Here is a 23,569-nt window from a genome sequence, read left to right on the forward strand (position 1 = left end):
ATATAATCGTTTGATGGAGGCCATTGCATCGGAGGAGCTTGTTTGTGTGCATCAATCACTATTCGACGCAAAAACAATGCAACATCTTTAATTTTGTTGTCCATTGATGAGGAGCATTCGTAAGCATATGATACAGTCTCAGGAGTTGATAAGCTATCACAGTATATTATTTCAGTTCGATTGCCAGATGTGCTGAAAAACTTAATGCGCATCTCCGAACCAATTTTGGATATTGAATTTCAATTTTTGAGTTTTATAGTCAGGATTATGTTTTTCTGGAAAGTTATCTTCCATGTATTTCAAGTATCTTCTTTTGAGCATAGACATTCTTTCCACACATTGATTATTAATTATCTGGTTTTCAATGTAGTTTTTTAAGTATTCAAAGGCCTTAACGTGAGCATTTTTCATATCAATATCATCTTGGTTATTTGACTTTCGTACATGTTTCGGTCGTATGTAGGCTTTTCGACATTCATCATGATATTGGGCATCTTTAGCAATTAAGTCAATTCCAGTAATTTTTCAAATCATATATTCATCATTATTTCTGGCTGCTGCTTCTTTTACTTTTATACTTTTTTTCTGCTGCCACTGTCTGACATTTGACAAGTTTTGCACGTTGATTAACACCTTTTCCTTTACGCACGATCCATTTTTCAGGTTTTTTTTTCACAAAACATACATTCATTTGGGAATAATACCATTTCTCCAGTCGGACATCTTTTTTCTGACAGAAACACAGTCACCATCTTTATCTTCAACTTTCCTTTTACGAGAAACTTTTGTGTTGATTAAACGTTGGTAGCATTTTCGATGGAATCCGTGGGTGTCATAGATTGGGTGTGAAGGAATATTATCACAAATATTATGAAAGTTGAGCAACTGGGCAAATTCTGAGATGAAATAGTCTGTTGTATTTTATGCCACGAGATTATAGTTAATTGTTCTACTTCATCGTTGAACAGAAGAATCATGAATGATACAAAAACGTGTTGATGCTGGAAATGATTTCCGATTCCGGCAAGACGACTTTTTGAATTGAATTGGTTTTTCGTCCATTGTTAGTTTTGTGTTGACTTTAGTGAACTATTTAAGGCATCTGAATAATAAAATAAACAAAAACTTTAGTAATTTAATTTTACTAATATAATACTTCATTACTGATAAAGAACAAAAATTAACGCTATCTAAACATGAAAAGAGCGAAAATTTATTTTCGAGTTATTTCCCTTGATTTTGTGAATTATGTGTCATTTTAAAATATATCACAAAAATTAGTTAATTTCTTCAAGAATGTCACAAAGTATCCTAAAAAAAACTTCCCAAATAATAGATGTGCATTTCAAAGTTAGTTATGTTTCAATACAACCAAATTTAAAGGAGAAATAATCATTCAAAGTTGAAAAGATTAAATGACTTATATTATATGGGGAAATAACTAGAAAATCGGCTGTAACTCTCTTATGTGGTCACTTTTTGAGGAGGAGACAACCAGGATCTGATAGAGAATTTTATAAGCTTTCCAATGGTATATGACTAAAAATGTCCCCCGGGGGGGGGAGGGGGGTTGAGGTCCACGCCCGCTAGACTGATGGTGGCAGCAGTTTCTCAAGAACCCAAAAGTAAAACTGAGTGAATGTATACACTACATATATCCAGTGTCGTGAATTGAGCCTAGAAAGGCTACAATTGTGTTTCTAATATTTAAGGACTTTGGACTAACTTGTCGAAAGGTAGGAGGAACACTTTCTTTTTTAACAAGAAGCTAAAGACAGTTCAGTTTAACCACCAACATGGCTACAACTACTAAACGGGTTATCACAGGCATAAAACCACAAGACAAGCTGGTCTTGGGGAAAACTGGAAAATATTCAAACAAAGCTGGAACACATACGTCCTTTTGTCACGCTTAGAAGATCAAGAACAGAAATACAAGGTGGCGCTGTTCCTCCATTGCTTTGATAACGAGGCCCTCAGAATTCACAACGGCTTCCAAATGAGGAAGAACGCACTCTCCATGCAATTATAACCAAATTTGATGAATTTGTTATTGGAGAGCAAAACGAAACTTTTGAACGTTTTAAGTTCAGCCAGAGAAATCAAATGGAAGGAGAGACCTTTGAAACATTTCTCACTGACGTAAGACGACTCTCCAAGCCTGCAACTTTTGTCATGATTGCAGAGATTCATTGATTAGAGACAAAATTGTAACGGGTACCAATGACCAGCAGACACGAACTGACCTTTTGAAAGAAAGACAGCTGTCACTAGAAAAATGCATTGCCATTTGCTGATGATGCCAGAACTCAAGGCAAGGCTCTCCAGGACTCAAAAATTGCAGACATAGCAGCAATCAGATACAGAGGACAAGCAACAGCATCAACAATGCCAAAATTACAACAGAGTAACACAATCTGGCATCGCGGAAAATTGCCATTTGAAATCCCAAATTTTGCCACAAAAAAATGACAATTTTGCCACAAAAAATAGAAAAATTTGCCACATTTTGCCGTAAAAATTGCCAAATTTTGCAAATTTTGTTAACTAATCAGATAACTTTTTTTCGTTCCCGGGGACCCCAAATACTACAATGATCTGAAGATGCACACAAAAGTCACTCAGGTGCAGATCAGAAAGAAAAATGATTTAAAACATCAATCTTAATCTTATATCAAAACAAAAGTACGAAAAACCTGCAAAGAGAGGTATCAAAATTTAATTAAACAAGATATTCATAAGAAATAAAACTGTTATAATAAAGGAACACCAAAGCCTTTAAGTTTGCTTCGTTGAGCCGCCTTCTCCTGTCTGAAAATACAAGATTATAAATGGAGAAGGACCTCTCAGCATCAGCAGAATTAAGGCAGGTGTATATGTATCTCTTTGCCAGCGTAGCAAGATGGGGAACATCTGAGCTAACACTGTTCCAAAAAACAGTCAGATCAAGTGGAATGCCTCCAGATGCCGACACTGCTCTTGGACCAAGAGACTCTTTATATCGAAGTACTTCTGCACGAGGTACTTCATGAATACCAGGAATGGTCAAAGAATCAATATAAGAGTCCGCAATAAACACTAAATTGCAAGGATTGAAGAAAGGTATCTCCTTCAATAATTCCATCCCTGGTTGGCCTTCCGTCGATGAATATTTCTCAAGCTTTTCATTGGCCAAACAGAAAGCTTGACAAAAACTATCCTGGAGCTGAAGCTTGAGATGTTGGTCCAGGTCATGCGGACAGTGTCTTTCTACATCTTGTAGGGTCACATGGCAAGATGAAAACTGGTCCTTAATTTCCATGAGCTTTGACCACGCCTGGTGAAAATAGAAATAAGAATAAGGCAAGGATTAAAAAACATAAGAAAGTATTTTTGTTTTGTAATTCTTTTCTTGCTCTAGTCAAAGACATTCAACTATAATGTTGTGTCCAAAGGCAGAGTTTCAACAAAGATGGAATCGTTTCATTAATAATGATACCTGCTCTTAATCTTATAAAATAAGATTTAAAGGTAGGAGGACAAAATGAATATTTACTGTCATGGCGATTGGACGTTGGCTTTGGAATACATCAGTAGCTACAACGATGGACTGAGACTGCTGGATTATAAAGCTCATCTCTGCTTGAATTAACTGGCGCTCCGACACCGAGCAGAGGATATCATTCAAGTAGACTAACGACTCTGGAGCCGTGCGCCCACAGTGCTCCATTTCCTTCGCAATGAATGTGGCAAAGTGCTGCACATTTTTCTCATGGTATGAGACCGCTTCAAACCAACAATTCCATCTGGATTTTGAAAAGGAAGTAAAAGAAATGATGCATTTTTAATTCATTTGTTAAATTGAATATTTATTTGAAAAGAAGATAACATTATACCTACTTAATCTATCAGTTTTGGCCTTATAGTATAGTCTGTTGAATTTACCATCATCATATGACTTGACCTAGTGAGGACTAATGTTAGGCATTGACTTTAATGGTTGACTATGACCCTCTTACTTTACCCAGAAATAATTGTGCAAGATAGCTTCCAATATTTATTTTTTAAAATTCTACTGCATTTTCTTAAGTCAATGGTTAAAGCAAACTAACTTTGAAATGAAAACATGATGACAATCTAAAAAGATAACATAATGGAATAATCAATTCTATTAAGCCATAGCAAGCACTTTCCCAGTCAGATACTTAATTAAAGCTCATCTTTTCAATAAAAAAAAAGGGAGCAGATTACTATAACTGTAACATGATACTACTAAATATGGTTACTAACATATCAAATTAGGTAATAAGAATGACTGACCCTCCTATTTGTCAATATCCAATATTAACAATGTGTCACCTTTAGGTGAAAAAAGTTTTTTTAAAGACCCAGATGAATCATGACCAAGAAAGGAACATTCTCAAAATCTCACCGTGTCGCGATTGGGTTTGGAGGCATCTTTGGAGATTTGACGAGTGGTGTCAGGAATCGCAGATATCTTGCCTTTCTGGCATTGGCGTTCCAAAATATCGCATTTGCAGCTTTGACGAATTTGTTGGTGCGATTGAAGGGCTTTCTGAAGGCATCACCCACTAGGCTCATGATATGAGCCATGCATGTGATATGCGTAGCATTTGGCATGAGCCCTTTCAATACATCATTGAAAGCCTTCCTCATGTATGCTGCATTGTCTGTGTTTACGGTGACGACGTCAGTAAACTTGATGCCAGTGGAGACTAAGCATTCAATTATGGCCGTCGCAACGGTTGTGTGGTTTGTGACAGACAAAAATCTTGTGTCCAAGAGGTAACTTTGGACTTTGTCCACATCAGCGCTCAAGGGTTCCAGTGGTGCAGCTAAGACATTGAGGACAAACCTGAAAAGATAGGCGATACAAATAAGAGAAAACACAAAATAACATATAGGGAAGGATGCAAAGGTGATATCATAATTGCTCTCAGCATTTAATTATAGAATTCAAACTAAGGATTCGAACTGATCACTGTGAATGTTGTGTTGTGTAGTACGCCCATATATATATATATATATATATATAAATATATATATATATATATATATAGATGTGTGTGTGTGTGTGTGTGTGTGGTATATATATATATATATATATATATATATATGATTGTGCGTGAGTGTGTGTGTGGGTGTGTATTCACCTGCCTCCTACTCCTATATATAAATTACTCTTTCGCTTTAGTTTCTACAAACATTGTCAGTCAAAAACAAAAAACAAAACCCACCTTCCAACATCATCAGACATTTCATCACAGATGATGGCCACAGGCTTGTTTATAACTTTCTTATACACCACTTCTTTTTTGTTGGTGAACTCCCTCTTTAAGTAGCATTCCTGCAGCTGATGAGCTTGTGGAATGGCACCACCGTTTTCAACTCTTGTCTGCAAGAAGTTTCTGACTGCTGGGTGGTCAACCTTCGATAAGGGAATGTTTGCTGCAGCAAACATTGACACAACTTCATTGCAGATATCATTTCTTGCTGAAAGAAAGAAATTTAAAAAATAGTTTGTTAATGTTCACAAATATGAATAGCTTTAAAAAATAAGCTTTATATGGCGCAATATCCACTAAACGTGCTCAAAGCACTTTACAAGGGGACCGTGGCCAACAGCAACATTTAACAGGTAGGATGGGACATGAAGCCTGTTAGGCGATATTACAATTTTTTCGGACAGAGACAACGCTGTTAACGGCCAGGTACTCATTTTACACCTCCATTTCATGAGAGAATGTGAGTAAAGAGCCTTCTCCAAGGACTCAACTATGCGCTGAGCGAGGCTCGAACCCAGGTCCTTCCGATCCTAAAGCGAGTATCTTTTCACTATACCACAAAATAATAATAAAAAGAACAACAAAGATAATAATAATAATATTAATAGTAATAATAATACCCTCATCTTTTATATAGTTGTAATTGTATAGATTTATAGAGCAATATCCACCCAAAACTAAGTACTCATTTAGAGGGAAAGGGTGCACCACTCACCTTGCGTTGAAACTGTAGACGGTTTCTTCAAAACAGAATCCAATGTCCTCTGCTTCTTCACCGCTTCACTCTCATCCACGTCAGTGGCATGTGACCTCTTCATTCTTTCTTCTTTCGATTTATGGTCTGCGGAATTGCGGTGGCTATCTACAGAAGACTTTCGTAAATGGTCAATAACCTTGTTGCATGGTGTGCAGAATAGCTTTGAACCACTGACGTGGGTCCACTGGCTGTATTCTGAGTGTCGCTGGTGTGCAGTGACATGGCGAGCACATTTTGCCTTCTTCATATCTAAACCAAGGAACTTGTCCATAGCGAGTTTGTAATCAACAAGTAGATGTAAGAGAAAAGAACGCCGGTAGCGAACTCAATTGAAGATAACAATAATAGCGTCACTCGTCACTAAGGTGAAAGTGAAAGTAGAAAAACTCCTTTTAATTGCAATGTAACGGCTGTTAGTAGTATGGCAGTTTAAAAACCAGACTGGGCAGCTTCCAATAGCAGTTAAAACAGACCAGGAGCTATGAGAAAATGAAAGAAAGGGACGATGCTGACTTTCGGAAATTCGCCACTTTAAAAAAACCACTCGGGTTAAATAATGGTGAAAAATTTAGATTTTTCATGAAAATTGTAAAATTTGCGGTAAATTGCGGAAAAGTGCCAATTTTGCGGCCGCAAATTTGCCATTGCGGCCGCGAAAAACCACGATGACAGCACAATGCCAAAAACGCAATCGGACAGACCGAGTGCAGTGATATACTTCAAATCCTTCTTAACTTTCCCAGGATTGTAAATAGATCAATACATTTTCTCACAGCGTCGTCCATATGTTAATTGTTATTGTTCTAGGCATAATTACAAGACCATCTGCTAAAGCTATGAAATCGACGCTACATTGACACTGCATTAATTCACACGTAGTCGCTAGGCGAGATAGAGCCAGGTGGTTTGACCGCCATGGTTAACGGGCATAAAAAAAAACTGACATAATTAGGATTTTCAAGATTACAGGACACTAACCACGATGACGTACGCAGAATACGATTGGTCTCAAGAAAACCACCAGTAAAAAAGCAAGCAAGACCGAATCCTGGAATAGCATTTGTTCCTATTCCTTGTGATTCACTAACTCCCGTGAGAAATATATATAAACAAAAAAAATCAGACATCTCGTGCTCTCTCCCATTTAATCTCCTTACCACCCACTGCCTCTAGTGAGGAACTCGAAAATGCTACTTAGCGAGAAATATGTGTGAATAGGGGTAGGTGATGGACTCGCACTGTGTTATTGTTAATTAATGACATTTAAAACTAGTATGTGTAGTGAGTAATAATTAATATTGTGTTTCGCCTAGCCGTAAGTAGAGACAACCTAAAATAACAAATCAATAACTCATATCATTAACACTAATTGATAATTCATGTTATTATTTTAAAAAATATTTCATTCACTATCTTTATATATTTATATATGTATATATTATCATATATGGGTGTATGTCTACCAAATGAATGAATTACATTACCAATGTGCTATCGCCAATGCACGATAGTTCTATTTTTACTATCACACTCTTTATGGAGATGTGATATTACGACATATTTCATTCGTCACTGACCGACCAGCTTTGATATTTTATAACGCAGTGTTTGGTCTGTGTTATATTTGTTTTATTCTGTACCGAACTGTATAACACGTTTCGGCCTTCTCTGTGTTATACTTTATTGGGACATAATATAGTAACAGATTTGCCTTCTTTGTACTATGATTTGGTCACCCGTTTGCGGACTTATACAGTAAAGTAGCCTGCACTATGCCTTGCTATTTTCCGACCCTGAACGTATTTCACACAATCAACCGTGCATTTTGTGAAGAATAGCAAGTGACGTTTTGCTGCCTGCCATGGGTTTATATAACCATGATGAGTAGTATTCATATGACGACTGAGAGGCATTGGCGTCACAAGATAGGGTAGCAACAGGTTTGAAAAATAACAACTCATGGTCGCCTAAAGCTAATATCCCATTGAGACTTAAGCTCGTTCTACAATAACGTGACAATTCCCGTAACGATACGACTCACTTCTGTTGCAATCAACTCACTCCTTTAACGACCTACACAAATGCTATTTATATCTATTTGGACAGTCCCACCTTGTTTTTACAATTTGCTCAATTTATGTCTTTACTAACCTCTCTCAAATATCCTCTAATGTATTCAAAGAATTATCTCTTTTTTAAAAAAATATGAGAGATTAAAATATTTAATTTGCCAAATTTTTCAGGATTTTGCAACAAATCTCTCTCAAAACTTTAAAAAAAAAAACAAAAAAACAACATAGGTAGTATTTGTAGAGAATGCCTATATGCTCAAGAAGACCATAGGAGAAAACTGTCTGTTGCAGGAGTGAGTCAATGTAACGGAATTCGAACTTTAACCTGCCAGCATATGAAGCCAGGAGACGATTATGCTCCAATATTATAGGAAATGATTGAGGAGTAATCAACTTAAGTGGTCACAAGATTTGATCCAATTTGATTGAAACTCCGGGGGAAAAAACCCCTCCTTATTGGACAAAAATTTGAAAAACGCCCAGAAGATGAAGAAGACGATTATAGAATCTCATCCATTTACGAAAACCTCCTATTTACATATTATAAAAGTAAAGATGACTCATTGTTGAAAAGAAAATACGTCCCTAAATGAGCATGAGAAACGCGATTTAAAAAGATAATAAAAATAAAAAGAAAGGAAAGTGATTGCGATAATGATGACGATGACATGTTTTCCTGCAATAATTTTGTATACAAAATGAAATTAGATATATAAATAAAAACTATTTAGCAAAACAATTGTATTTGTATTTGGAATTTCACGGAAAATGACTCGAAAAGATTGTCTGTTACAGAAACAAGTGTACAAGAGAGAGAGAGAGAGAGAGAGAGAGAGAGAGAGAGAGAGAGAGAGAGAGAGAGAGAGAGAGAGAGAGAGAGAGAATATTCAATCAAGTGAATTAAAATGGCGAAGAAAAAGAAGATGGTGGTGATCATGATGATGATTATGAAAATGTTGATTATATCGTTATTAAACCTCGTACAATGTTTCAAATTGATATTATCATTGACGTCGAGGAGGTTTTTGTTGAAATAACGACATGTAATGGAGTGACGACAATAAATGTTCTTATAGGCCTTTGTGTGATAATGAAAATTCACAGAAGTATCTAATTTTTAAAAAGTAGTAGGAGTCTTTCTGATATAATGAAGTAACCAAATGATATTAAATTGGACCCTTAGGTTACGAAGCCCCTTTGTTCAAGTTGAGGTGTAAATTCTGTAAATTCCGACTGCAACAAGTATCTTGGGAGACAGGTTATATTACGTCAGCCGTATTAAATACGACTGGATGTGCGTAACAATAAATGTAGCACTTGTAGATGAGTGAAGATTTGCAACAGCCGTTTCAATTGTTAGTTTAAAATTTTGGGGTTAATAAAGAGAATATTAAGATGATGACGACGACGACGATGATGATGGCGAAGATGATGATGGTAATAGTTAACATAACTTCTTTTAAAGCAAATACACACAAAATAATATCTAAAGTTTTAAAGTATCACTCACCAGTACCCGGCATTGAATAGATAGATTTAATCCTTCATCTCTTGGTTACAATATTTTTTCATGTATCAAATGTTCCGTTTTTACCCTATCTCAATCTCACCATTTCGATGGTTAGTGTTATCCTTAATGCATCACAATTTAATGTTGTCTTTATGCCATGTCTATAATTTTAAGTGCAATCAAAAACAGAACATTTTCGAGGCATTTTTTGTAATTATAAATGATAAAATTGTTTATTATTTGCTTGAAATGCATTACTGAATCCATTTTGCAAGGAAAATGAGCAATAAACAACGGCGACCACAAATACAAGAACAAAACTTAATGGTCACTACAAGAAAATGAACAATAACATAACGACGATCCATAACTACAAGTGGTCAATACAAGCAAGATTGAACTCTGAAAAGTGCCACACACGGATCTACTTAACTCTCGTATATGATGATGCTAAGTGTGTGTGTGTGTGTGTGTGTGTGTGTGTGTGTGTGCGTGCGTCTTTGTCTCAAAACTCTAGATTGCTTTGGTATGCGCGGGTGTGTTTGTACCACGTAATTTAATTATTGCCATACCATACTTGTAACCATGATCATGGCACTCAGAGACCAATGGTCTCTATGAAAGAATGAACGGCACCATAAAAACAATGCTCCGTAAAGTTTGCTCAGAAAAATCCACCGATTGGGATAGCGATGTTATTTGCGTACAGCAAACTGCCACAAGAGTACCAGCAGACCCAGTCCCAGACGTAGCCGATAGACTACTTCAGTCTCTGGCAGAGGGAAGGAAGCAACGGTGGCAGGAGACCGTGGAAAGTCTCGACTTTACACACTCCAGCCGCCACGCTTGGCGTTTGATAAAGAAATTGGATCGGACCGGAATTACGCGAAGGCTGCACCGGAATGTGAGGCAGACACAATTGCCAAGAATATAAAGAACCTTAGCAAACGGGTCCCTAATCATGCTTTTGAGCGCGGTGTCCGCAAGGCGTACCGTACGATTTTGGACTCGCTACCTGCGGAGGAGTCGGACTGGACGTCCCCGTTCAGTCCCCGAGAAGTGGGTGCGGCCATTAGCGATGTAAAGAACGGCAAAGCAGCAGGGATAGACGGCGTATATCCCGATATGGTGACGCATCTGGACACCAGGGCACCGGTCTGGTGGCCGAGGCAATGTCTGACGTCCTTGCAAAAGGAAAGCTCCCACAAGTGTGGAAGCATGCCAAGATAGTTGCCATCCTGAAGCCCGGGAAACCGGCGAAGGAGGTCGACAGTTACAGACCCATATCTCTACTGAGCTGTCTTTACAAATTGTTGGAGCGAGTTCGATTAAACAGATGGGGGCCGGTCCTATACGCTGCCCTGCCACCCGAGCAGGTGGGCTTCAGGGAAGGGAGGTGCACCACGCACGGAACAGGTCATTGTCCTTACAGAGCATATTGAGCAAAGGTACGAGAGGAAACAGCAAACAGGTGCTGTATTTATAGACCTATCAGCGGCGTACGATACGGTCTGGTGCGAAGGGTTAATGCTCAAACTTGCAAAGATCATAAGGTGCAAAAAGACCTTTTAGTTGTTCTCTTCGATCTTAGGGGAAAGACAATTCCACGTCGCGTTCGGAGACGCTACGAGTAAAGTAAGGAAATTGAAGAACGGGGTCCCTCAGGGTTCGGTACTTGTGCCAATGTTGTTTAACGTTTACATTAGCGATATGCCGAACACTTACTCCCTGAGGCTGGGATACGAGGACGACTGGGCTCCCGTTACTCAGAGTAAAGTGTGGACCCGTCTCAAGAGCGTACTCAGCGAGGATGTCACCAGACTCAAATCCTACTTCGACAAGTGGTACCTGAAGATGAACACTTCAAAAACCGTGACCACTGCATTCCACCTATGCAGTGCATGGCACACCCGTAAACTGAACGTCCTCGTCGGGGACCAGCCACTCCCATATGAACCGCATCCAAAATACTTAGGGGTGACGCTGGACCGCAGCCTTACCTATTGGGTGCATCTCGAAGGATTTGCCCGGAAGATAGAGAAACACAACAGTCTTCTGAGGAAGCTGGCGGGATTGACTTCGGGCGCTAGCCAAGCACTCCTGAGAACGTCCGCCCTGGCACTATGCTATTCCACCGCGGAGTATTGCGCTCCAGTGTGGGGTAGAAGCAGAAACGTTGAGAAGGTAGATGTAAAACTTCGCAAGTCGATGCACATAGTGTCAGGAACGCTGGCAACAACTCCTAGAGAATGGGGCCCGATAATGGCAGCGATCCAGCTCCCCGATGTCCGGAGGGAGACGATTACGGTAAGGGAGCGTTCACATATTACGTCATCAAAAATTTGCCCTTTTTAGACCCCCCCCCCCCCTCCCCCAAGTCATCACTTGTCATCATTGACCTGACCCCCCCCCCTCCCCCAACAGATGATGACGTCATCTAATTTAATAAAAACTAAAAGATAACTTTAATTTCACAATATTTATTATTCATTTTTCAAACCATAAACATTGATTATCAACGTTTGATAAAACACATTCAGACATTTTATTAATTTCAGAAACTGTTGATAATTTATGTTTTACGATACAATGGGGACATAAAATTTAAATTTGCAAAGATAAAATCTAACAAACATTATTTAAATTAGGCTACTTGGTGCAGGTGCTATTAAAAAAATGTCAGAAAGTGTAATTTAAAATAGTATAGGAGGCAAATTATTTTATAGCATATTAGTCTTTTAGTGGAATGAATTTCTGTTTCAATTTCCAAACATAAAATTAATTAATTCAAAAATGTTTCTGCCTTGGACCTCTGGCAATGTACTATAAATAGTATCATCAATTTCATCTTCATCGTCATCACTTTCTCCCATTTGCTGTTCTTCTTGTATGCTTCATTTTCGTGAATGGTCTTTCATTGCTGTGATCGAGGAGTGATACAATGAACATTTAGGGCAAGTTCGCCTTTTGAGAAGTGATACCCCTTTCCCATCTTGTTTCTTGAGAGATGGGCAATACTCATCATAGCAATTTATCTTTAGCTGTTTTGAAAGGAACAAACTTTGAAATAGGCTTAATTTGCCTATGTTTTGATGACATCATCTTGGGTCTGACCCCCCCCCCTCCCCCATGTCAACACATGTCAACATTTGGTAGACCCCCCCTCCCCCCCTAGCTGATGACGTAATATGTGAACGCTCCCTAAACTGGCTGAAAAAGATCCGAGAGAAAGGGAATGGGGATACCACTCTGAAGCGCATTATGGACGGCGCCCCCGTTTCGAGCCGAAATCTGTCCCTCCAGGAAAATGCGGCCGCATCGGCATCCGATGCGGCCGCATCCTTTGGCCTTCCGCATCCAACTCCGCATCCGTCAACAAAAAGCTAAATAATTCCCACTCCTCCTCCTCCTCCTACTACTACTACTATTCCCACTACACCAATAACTACTACTACTACTGCTCCTCCTCCTACTACTATATTACCACAACAACTACTATTACTACTGCTACAACTACTACACCACCACCACCACCACTACTACTACTACTACTACTACTACTACTACTACTACTACTACTACTACTACTACTACTACTACTTTTACTACTACTACTACTTCTACTACTACTACTACTACTACTACTACTACTACTACTACTACTACGACGACGACGACTACTACTACGACGACTACTACTACTACTACTACTATTACTATCACGACTACTGCTTTCTCTACTACTACTATTACTACTACTACTACTACTACTACTTCTACTATTACTACTACTACTACTACTATTACTACTACAAATACTACTAATATTACTACTACTACTACTACTACTACTACTACTACTACTACTACTACTACTACTACTACTATTACTACTACTACTACTACTATTACTACTACTACTACTACTACTACTACTACTACTATTACTACTACTACTACTACTACTACTACTACTACTACTACTACTACTACTACTACTATTACTACTACAACCACTTCTACAACGACTAATACCACTGCTACGTCCACTACTACTCCTACCATTACCTCTACCACTACTATTACACTATTGTTATTATTACTACAGTAAAGAATAAAATATTGTTGTTGGAATTTCGTTTCTTTTTATTTATCATTGTCATTCATGTGTATCTTGGTTTGTTTTGTTTTTTCCCCTTATAATTTGACCATGTAAACGTTAGCTATTTTAGGTGACATTTTTTAAATTAACCCATTCATAACACGCTACTCTGCCACAGAGGTTGGTGTAGCATGCTAAGGGTTTAAATTAATGTTCTTTAAAATAGTGTACCTACTTCTTTCTATATTGTCAAGTAGTCTGGTATATATTTCTGCTTTTTAGTTGTTTTTAATGAAACAAAACAACTTAATGTAGCTTTTAAACCTATAAGAATTCATATTTATTGTGAAAATTAGGTTTTGGGGGTTACAAAAGCACGCAAGAACATGCATAAATGTCGGATTTTTGGCATAATGTCGATTTTATGGCATAATTCATGGCATAATTTACCTTTTTTTTTGCATAATATTGGCATAATTTTGCCCCAAAAATGGCATAATTCCACGGGGACAGCGAAATAAGTCCCGGCAACCCTTGTACGCAGCTTCCCTGACTACGGACAGAGATGCATATACGAGATGGAAGTCGGTTTGGACGAATTCAATCCCTCGTGGGGGCGGGGACGTACACTCCTCTAAGCTTGGTGAGAAGTTGCCAGGCTTTGATAGCAGTAAGAGGAGACACTGGGTGGCTGTGATTCGACCTCGGTCGAGGAGCTACCTAACAGCAAGTGCGCTTCATCAGTGGGGACTTTCCACCTGTCCCACATGTACCCGATGTGGGCAAGAACCCGAAACGGCAGAGCATCTAGTTGAACGGTGTGTTGTGACGATGCTACCGGGCGGGTTCGCGACGGTGCACGAGTGCGGACCAGACTTTGCTGATTGGGTCGATCGTCATAACATAGTAGTGTGAGAACCATAAGAGGCTGCTGCCACAAGAATCAACCGGATTCTCAGCTTACGAACACATGTACGGTCATTCACCGAGAGGCCCAATCGATGTAGTTGCAGATCTTTGCAAAAGAGAAACACGTGAAGGAAATGAAATGATGTTCGCATAGGACTTACGTAAACGATCTAAAAGATAGTATTGAGCCCACATGCAAACTAGCACAAAAGTCCGTTTGCGAAAAATAAAAAAAAATACAAACGTTGCGCAGATAGAAAAAGCAAAGCTAGACAATTCAGCATAGGTGATCAGGTACTAGTGCGTTTGATTGAGGAATTTCAAGCTAAGTTTTCTTTCTTTATTTATTTTAGAATAATATAGTTTGCTTTGTGTTATATATATATATATATATATATATATATATATATATATATATATATATATATATATATATATATATATATATATATTGAATCGTGTTTGATACAAATATGGTACGAAAAGTGCTCGACATGCAGTAATGGAGCGAATTATTATTATTTAAAATATTTACCACAATGTTTGAGACAGTCTACATTAATGTTTCAGGCTTAATTTGCCATCGTCAGGACTGAGTTGTTTTGTTGACTGTTGTTGTTTCTTGAAGTGGTTCCGGTTTAAAGTTGCTTAACAAGAATTTACGCCGATGGAGACACTTTCCGTACATCTCACTTTTCATGTTGAGTGTGGCTTCATGAGGGTGTTTGATTATAGTATATTTCTCTAAAAGACAACAAACTAGACCACAACATTTCATGGAAAATTTTATCCAAAGCAACAGGATACACACCAACATCAAAACAATGTAGCTTATGCCTGGAAGAGAAATATACTATAATCAAACACCCTCATGAAGCCTCATGAAGAAAGAAAACAAAATAAAAAAAAATGTTGAGAGACCAACTTTATAGTTATAGGGTCTTGGATATGTTTGAGGGATCATCAGAGAGAGAGGGAGAGAGAGAGAAAGAGAGAGAGAGGGTGGGGGTGGTGTGGGAGAGATTAGAGAGAGAGAGAGAGAGATAGGGCTAGTAGAAAGGAAGAAATGGGATACCAGTCAAAAAATTCTTAATTTTCAACTTCAACACGTTGACACCATTCCTGGTGACTTAGGAAGTTTGAACATTTAACATTTTTCTTATTTATTTACTTTTACTCACTTTCAATATTATTATTTTAATTTAGAACGAGACGTCAAAATTTATTGCCTTGCGCATTCCTTGTACGTAACAGTATGAGCCAGGAGAAAAACGAACAAAAAAAAAGGAAAACAAAAAGTTAACAGAACAACTTTATAATTATAGGGTCTTGAATATGTCTGAGGGAGCGTCAGAGAGAGAGAGAGAGAGAGAGAGAGAGAGAGAGAGAGAGAGAGGGGAGGATTAGAGATAGAGAGAGAGATTAGAGATAGATAGATAGAGAGAGAGAGAGAGAGAGAGATCGGGCTAGTAGAAAGGAAGAAATGGGATACCATTTTAAAAAATTCTAGTTTTACAAGACATGATAGTCAATGAACAATAGACTAGCTCTACACGCCAAAGGACTTGGAATGATTGTGAAAGAAAAAGACGTTGGAAGAAGACAAAGTCAAGACTGCCCGGGGCGGGGGGGGGGGGGGGGGCACAGGCAAGCTCGAGGCCAGTGATCGATGTGAAAAGTGACCAAATAGAACCTTCCTTGGGCATAAAATACCAAAACTCTGATCTCCTTGGAAAAAATCGTCGGTTTTGATAATCACAAAAAATTCTAACTGACTAGGAAAAATAGATATAAATGTTAAATTTAAAATTAATTATAGAAACATTATTATCTGTGTGGCAATTTTGGTCAAATCGGTCAGGCCAATGGCTATCTAATAGCCACGGTAAGAATCTCGGGCTCCCGATTTCGAGCAACTCTTATCAAGACTTTCCGAGAGTAAATAAAACGCTGTAAATGATATTATTAAGCCGTCAAATTGCCATAAATTTTATGCCTGTCCATTTTTGATGATGCCTAACCTATAATAGGCTCAGCATCAATGTGGTCAATATTGAGGTAAGTATCGACGATATTTGGTCCTTTTAAAATATTTTTATTTCCGGTGTACTGAATACACAGCTGTGTTTTCAGTCCACTGGTGGACTGAAAACACAGTTCCTATATATACTTTTTAAAATTAATTTATCACTCTCCTATACCTATATAACTTTGAAACGCATCCTTCCACTCCCGTTCTCCCACTTTCATTCTCTCTCTCTCTCTCTCTCTCTCTCTCTCTCTCTCTCTCTCTCTCTCTCTCTCTCTCTCTCTCTCTCTCTCTCTCTCTCTCTCTCTCTCTCTCTCTCTATTAATTTTTTTTTTCAATATCTTAACAGCGGAGGTAGGGGACCACTAATAACACTATTGCTGTCTAGTATTCTTCAATATATATATATATATATATATATATATATATATATATATATATATATATATAATATATATATATATACTAGTAAAAAGCCCGCAATTTCGCGGGGAAAGAACTATTTTCATTCGATACTGTACTCACCATCATTTAATGAGGGCAGATTGGTAAACGACGTTGTCTGTGTAATTTGGTATATCTTCGGTTGATTTTTCTGTGTGGCCCAACATGAAGTGTAAGCCACTATTGAGAGTATGCCGATGACGTCACGCATTTACCATCCACGGTTACTTCCCTTGTAGGAAGAGATTTCTCACTTCCGATCGAGTTGTTTACATTAGGAACTGAGTGACTGAGTGTGGCCGAGTCAACACAAAACTGTCAAAAATGCCGCGGATTTGTGCTGTCTATGGATGCAATAAATCTAAAATGAAAGGATTATCTCTCTATGGGATTCCGACCGTAAAATATGACGAAGGAAACTCAATTTTGGAGCTAACAAAGAAAAGGCAACACTGAAGGCCATCAACAGAGCAGATATCACAGTTGAAAATATCAAATACTACCACCAAGTGTGTTCTGACCACTTTGTCTCAGGTAAGATTGTTTCCTTCACTTAATTAAACTTGTTTCATCTGACTACTAATAAATAATGAGTTTTGATACAAGGCCGTAGGTTGTTTGTTCTTTCATTTACTTTGTTACAAAGAACTGAGGCTCTACGATTCGACACTTTATTCACTCTTTCACGTTCTCGATTCTCGTGTGATTGTTGGCACTTTCGGAGGGGCATGGATTCTGCCGGGCGGAGTAATTTTAATCAATTATTGGGGGGGGGGGGTATTTAAAAAAATTAATTTAAATGTTTATTTTACCTCCGGACAGGGGAATAGAGTGAGAAGTGACATTTAGGAAGGGGGATCTCCAGTCAAACTGTGATTGGCAGATATCAAATCTATGACACATATACTCATTTTCAAAACGTTGAACCATCCAGCCTACACGGTTATATGAAAGACTTGTTTGATACGAAAAATGTTTTTAAAAAAAGGCTAGGGCTATTGGTCAGTACTGACCCCCAGACGCTAGTACCTGCGTGTCAGTGCTGACGAACAGGCGCCAGCGCCTGGGGGTCAGCACTGACCAATAACCTGGTGTTATTGGTCAGTATTGAACAACAGGTGCCGCCGCCCACAGACAGCCTCTCTTCGGTCTGTGCCACCGCCCACAGCCGTTTACTGCTTTCACTTTAGTTCGACAGGTAAATTTTGCCGGACGCTAGTTCATAACAGATGACGAGTCACGGCCTGTGCCGAAAGGGAGACTGAGCAATTTTTCCTATTTTGACGATTTTTTTCTCAAGTTCAAAGTGGCGTAGTAAAGATGCTATTAGATGTTGCATTAAGATATTTTAGAGTCATAACTAGTAATTTACATACTTTTATTTGATATAATTTTAGTAGATCATTTGGAATTAGATTTTATAGGAAATAACCATAAAAATGGGTCCGAAATTTTAATTACTTCAAACGATATAATCAAACATTACATAGTTATCTGAGTTTATACAAATAAATGAGAAATACTGCAATAATCATCAATATTTACAGAGTAGAAATATATAATCAAAGTCGTTTTGTAATGAAGCATTGTTGAGATATCGGCTCACCTGTACAGCCATATCCTTTTTTGACAGCAATTTAAAAAATGCGTAATCACCGAATTGTAGGGGTTTGTTGATCAAATGATCAAAACGAACTGGTTTTAGTAATGGCAATTGACAATTCTTAGGAAAACATATGTTATATGCATTCCTTTGACGTTTGTATAGATCTAAACTATAATAATAATAATAATAATAATAATAATAATAATAATAATAATAATATAATAATAAAATAATAATAATAATAATAATAATAATAATAATAATAATAATAATAATAATAATAATAATAATGACGATAATAATAATAATAATAATAATAATAATAATAATAATAATAATAATAATAATAATAATAATGATGATGATGATGATGATAATAATAATAATAATAATAATAATAATAATAATAATAACAATAATATTAACAATTATAATAATGATGATGATGATGATGATGATGATGATGATGATAATGATCATTTTCATGAAAATAATATAGTGGCTATCACCTAAACGCCTGCTAATTTTGGTATACGCAATAATTTCTCTTTTAAATATCGTTCTAAATGCCCGTTTTAAAAAAAATGGAATTCGCCTTTATATGTCCACTCTGACAGAAAGGAAATTTAAAAAAAAAGAAAGAAAGAAAGAATAAAGAATTTTACTGAATCATTTGCGACCGAAGAATTGACTCATCACCTGTTTCCGAGAGTTTTATTTAAATTCCCAACGCCCCAAATTACTATCAATTCATTCAATATAATTTACTCCTCCCCACTCCACGCTCTCCGGCAATTTCCTTCCATGTCCCTCAAACGGCTTTCTTTCCATGAGCGTCCAATCAGCTTTTTACAATTGCCCATTTCCAATTGGCTGCTGAAAAAGGACAATTCTAATTTCAATTATCCACCAGTCGGTCATCAGCAAAGTCAAGAAAGCTCCTCCTACTCAAATCACACATACCCACGAATATGATAGGCCTTGTAGACCAGTCACTGGTCTTTGATGTTACACAACCGCCAGCTTTGATCACATCGCTTTTGATGATGTCACTCAATATCTATCTTCTTCTCTCCACCCCGTTGACTGTACCACGAGTCAACATCAAAGAATATCGCGATGAGGTGCGAATCGTGAAGGTGGAATGACGTAGCTGTGTTAAAGTTATAGGTTCAAAGTTCAATTGTCAGAAAGAACTGATGAGAGATTAAACTGAGGTGGTAAAATGAAAATTGTTTCGTGGTAAAACGTTGCATAAATTAGTTTTATGTACACCAACAACACAAAACTCTCTCTCTCTCTCTCTCTCTCTCTCTCTCTCTCTCTCTCTCTCTCTCTCTCTCTCTCTCTCTCTCTCTCTCTCTCTCTCTCTCTCCAGTGCTGCAACAAAAAAAGGACGCCTACCAGATAGCTAATACTATTTAAAATGGAAATTTGTTGAAAATGGTCTGCTTCTTGAACAACCGAAGCATCGTGGATAACAGAAATGATCATTGTGAATCAGTTGAAACACGTGATATCGATGTAATACTAATACTAGTAATAATCATATAGTATCAGTGTATTTATCTTACTCTTGATCACCACTGTAATAATAATAATAGTAAAAAAAAAATAATATCCATTTTTTGACAATAAAAAATCGTGATAAATGCATTGAAAAAGATGGGAGGGGGGGGGGGGAGGATTAATGATCAGATAATCAAAGTGAACTGTTATTTTAAAATAAATTGACAATCATAGGTAAAGATAAGTTATAAGTATTCCTTTGAACTTTGTATAGACGTCTAGATCTTAACACATTTTATATATTAATACTTTTTATTAACATACGTCAAACCTCACGATTATTGTAAGGAACAGCTGATTGTTACATTTCACAGAAACAGCTTCTAATTAACCAACGTTCTGTTTTCTTTTTTTCACTGGTGGAACTTCACTTGCTAATTCTGGAGCAGTTTGCATGAAATGTTTTTTGACCACATATCTCATTTGAGCCCTTTCACAGCTTATTCGGCAGAGTCCATTTGCATTGAGACAATGCTTGTTTTCAGTATGACCATTCATCTGAGTAAAGAAAAAAAATCATTAGTTATTATTGATATTGACGATGATGATGATGATGATAATAATAATAATAATAATAATAATAATAATAATAATAATAATAATAATAATAATAATAATAATAATAATAATAATAATAATTGTAATTATAATAGTTATAATAATAGTATTGATTGTTAGTAATAATACGATAGTGATCGCCTAGATGCCTGCTAATACTAATAATAATAACGTAATAATTTTCCTTTAAAATATAGTTCTAAATGCCCGTTATTCAAAATGGAATCCGCCTATATACCCACTCTGAAATATTTTTAGCAAAAAAAAGATAGAGAAAGAAGTTTTCTGTATCATTTGCGGTTTACTGTATCATTTGCGGCCAAAAAAAGGGATTTATCACCGGTCTGCGAGAGTCTTTTTTGACACCTAGCCAACGCCCCAAATTACTTTCAATTCATTTCAAATTTACTCCACCTCTCCAGCAATTTCATCCCATGACCTCCAAACTGCTTTCTATCCATGGAGCGCCAATCAGATGTTTACAATTACCCATTTCCAATTGGCTGCTGAAAAAGGACAATTATAATTTCAATCGTCCACCGGTCGGTCATCGACAAAGTCAAATAAGCCCCTCCCACTCAAATCACATATCCCCTCGAATGTTCGGCCTTGTAGCGCAGTCCACCGGGCTTTTGATGTTACACAATGATCCGCCACCTTTGATCACATCGCTTTTTGATGTCATAATATATCTATCTACCCTCTTTTCTCACGCCCGTTGACTGTACCAACGGGCGATGTAGAAGAATATCGAGGGAAGGTGCGAATCGTGAAGACGGAATGGCAAATCGGTGTGAAAGTTATAGGTAGTTCAATTTTCACAGAGAAATCATGAGAACTTGACTGAACAAGCAATAAAAATCGTTCCATGCTAAAAATGTGCGTACACGAGTTTTACACACACACACACACACACACACACACACACACGCTCCCCGCCCCCCCCTCCCCCCCTCTCTCTCTCTCTCTCTCTCTCTCTCTCTCTCTCTCTCTCTGTGAGTGTGTGTGTACTACTACTACTACTACTACTACTACTACTACTACTACTACTACTACTACTACTACTACTACTACTACTACTACTACTACTACTACTACTACTACTACTACTACTACTACTACTACTACTACTATTACTGCGCTATCATCATCATCATCATCATCATCATCATCATCATCATCATCACCACCATAAAACAACAACAACAATAACGTTATCATCACAATTGGACTCGTGTTCTTATGTCTCTGGAGTTTGCCTGAATACGGGACTATTTTGTTAGCCAACAAAGAATCAGACAAGATGTGTTTACACATTCATTGTGCAGAAACCGGTCATTACAAATCATTGAAATAAATGCTATATTAAAAGTAGATTATTGCTCTTATATTTACTACCATGTGTTAGGGTACCAAAACTCAGATAACATCAATTTGAATTTTTTAAACAATTAAAAATATTTTTAGGTTAATTTTAAATAGAAAAATATACATTTTTCAAGAGAGAATAAAGTATACTCACCATTTCTTGATATCAATGAAAATAATTGCGTCTTAAAGATGAAAATGTGGCCGATATATCCATATAAAGTAGAAAAATATAGAAGAAGTGTATGGTCAGCAATTGCAGTGTAAAAATGTCGATTTTACGAAATCTGTCGTATAGCCTGACTGACAATGAAATCCAAGCGGTGCATTCTACCCGCAGGGATAAATATAGGCCAGTTTTTACGTTCTGGACATCTGTTATGACGTAACCACACGGTGGTCTCCCCGTTATCGACGGTGGGTCGTTCCCATTGGGGGTGAGGCGGTAGTAAACTAAAGTGAAAGATTTCTAGTGTAATAAACGGCTGTGCGCCCGCCATTAATCAGCACTGACGAACATCGGGCCTGTTCGTCAGTGCAGACAAAGACCTCTTCGCACTTATTCGTCACTTCCTAAAGTAAAAAAAAAACAAAAAACAATTAAAATCCCAGGCTTTCAAGGCCAACTTATCCGATGACACTAAGCAACACGTGGTCACTTAGATAAATTTGATGTCTAACGCGTTAGATCGTGGCCTTCGTAAAGTTATGGCCTGATACTTACCAAAAAATGACGTCAAACTGCCAGTCTTTTGCCATAAAAGAAAACAAATCGTGAGTCGTATTCAGTAGTTCAACCAACGAAATAACTTGTTTCCTTGAACTCTACTAACAACTCACTAACCGGTGCAAAAACCAAATAATGACGTCAAACTGCCGGTCCTTTTGGATTTCAGTATCAGGCTATAACATAACGATGGCTACGGTTAGATGCCGTTGGGGCAACGGTATGACTGTCGTTTCAAGCCACCATACGATTCTTTTTTATTTTATGTTGTCTTTGTGTGTATGTGTTTGTGTTTTTCTTTTTTTTCGTATATTTTCGTTATTGCTTAAATTAAAGAAAAATAGAGGAAACGTGTTATAATATAATATTTCTTGTTACGATTCTTTTATAATACATTGTCCATTCTATTGATGAGGTTTTTAAAAAAATGTATTTGTTTTGTCTTTGTTTTTTGTCATGCAAAAAAATAATAATAATAATAATAACGGAAAGGAGGAGAAACCTGACAACGAATAGATAATTCCATTTTGGGGGGGGGGGGGGGGGGGGGGGGGGCAGCGTGGCTCAGCGCTACGGTCTTTGCTTCGTACCCGAAAGGTACCGAGTTCGATTGCTTCTTTATTTATAAAAAGA

The 23,569-nt window shown here is 37.4% G+C and overlaps 1 protein-coding gene across 1 annotated transcript; it reads right to left on the reverse strand.

The window, feature by feature from the left end:
* Window positions 1–2,703: 2,703 nt before the first annotated feature.
* LOC144965499 (uncharacterized) lies at window positions 2,704–6,442 on the reverse strand. The gene is made up of 5 exons (XM_078900898.1): window positions 6,001–6,442; window positions 5,238–5,493; window positions 4,412–4,855; window positions 3,536–3,785; window positions 2,704–3,316 (listed from the first exon to the last, which is right to left on the reverse strand). Exons 1-5 carry the CDS (start codon window positions 6,311–6,313, stop codon window positions 2,723–2,725), a joined length of 1,857 nt encoding a protein of 618 aa, XP_078757024.1. The 5' UTR covers window positions 6,314–6,442; the 3' UTR covers window positions 2,704–2,722.
* Window positions 6,443–23,569: the final 17,127 nt, after the last annotated feature.

This window comes from Berghia stephanieae, chromosome 2 (genome assembly GCF_034508935.2).
Source record: "Berghia stephanieae isolate SIO BIC M18660-M18661 chromosome 2, UCSD_Bste_1.3, whole genome shotgun sequence".
Taxonomy (NCBI): domain Eukaryota; kingdom Metazoa; phylum Mollusca; class Gastropoda; order Nudibranchia; family Aeolidiidae; genus Berghia; species Berghia stephanieae.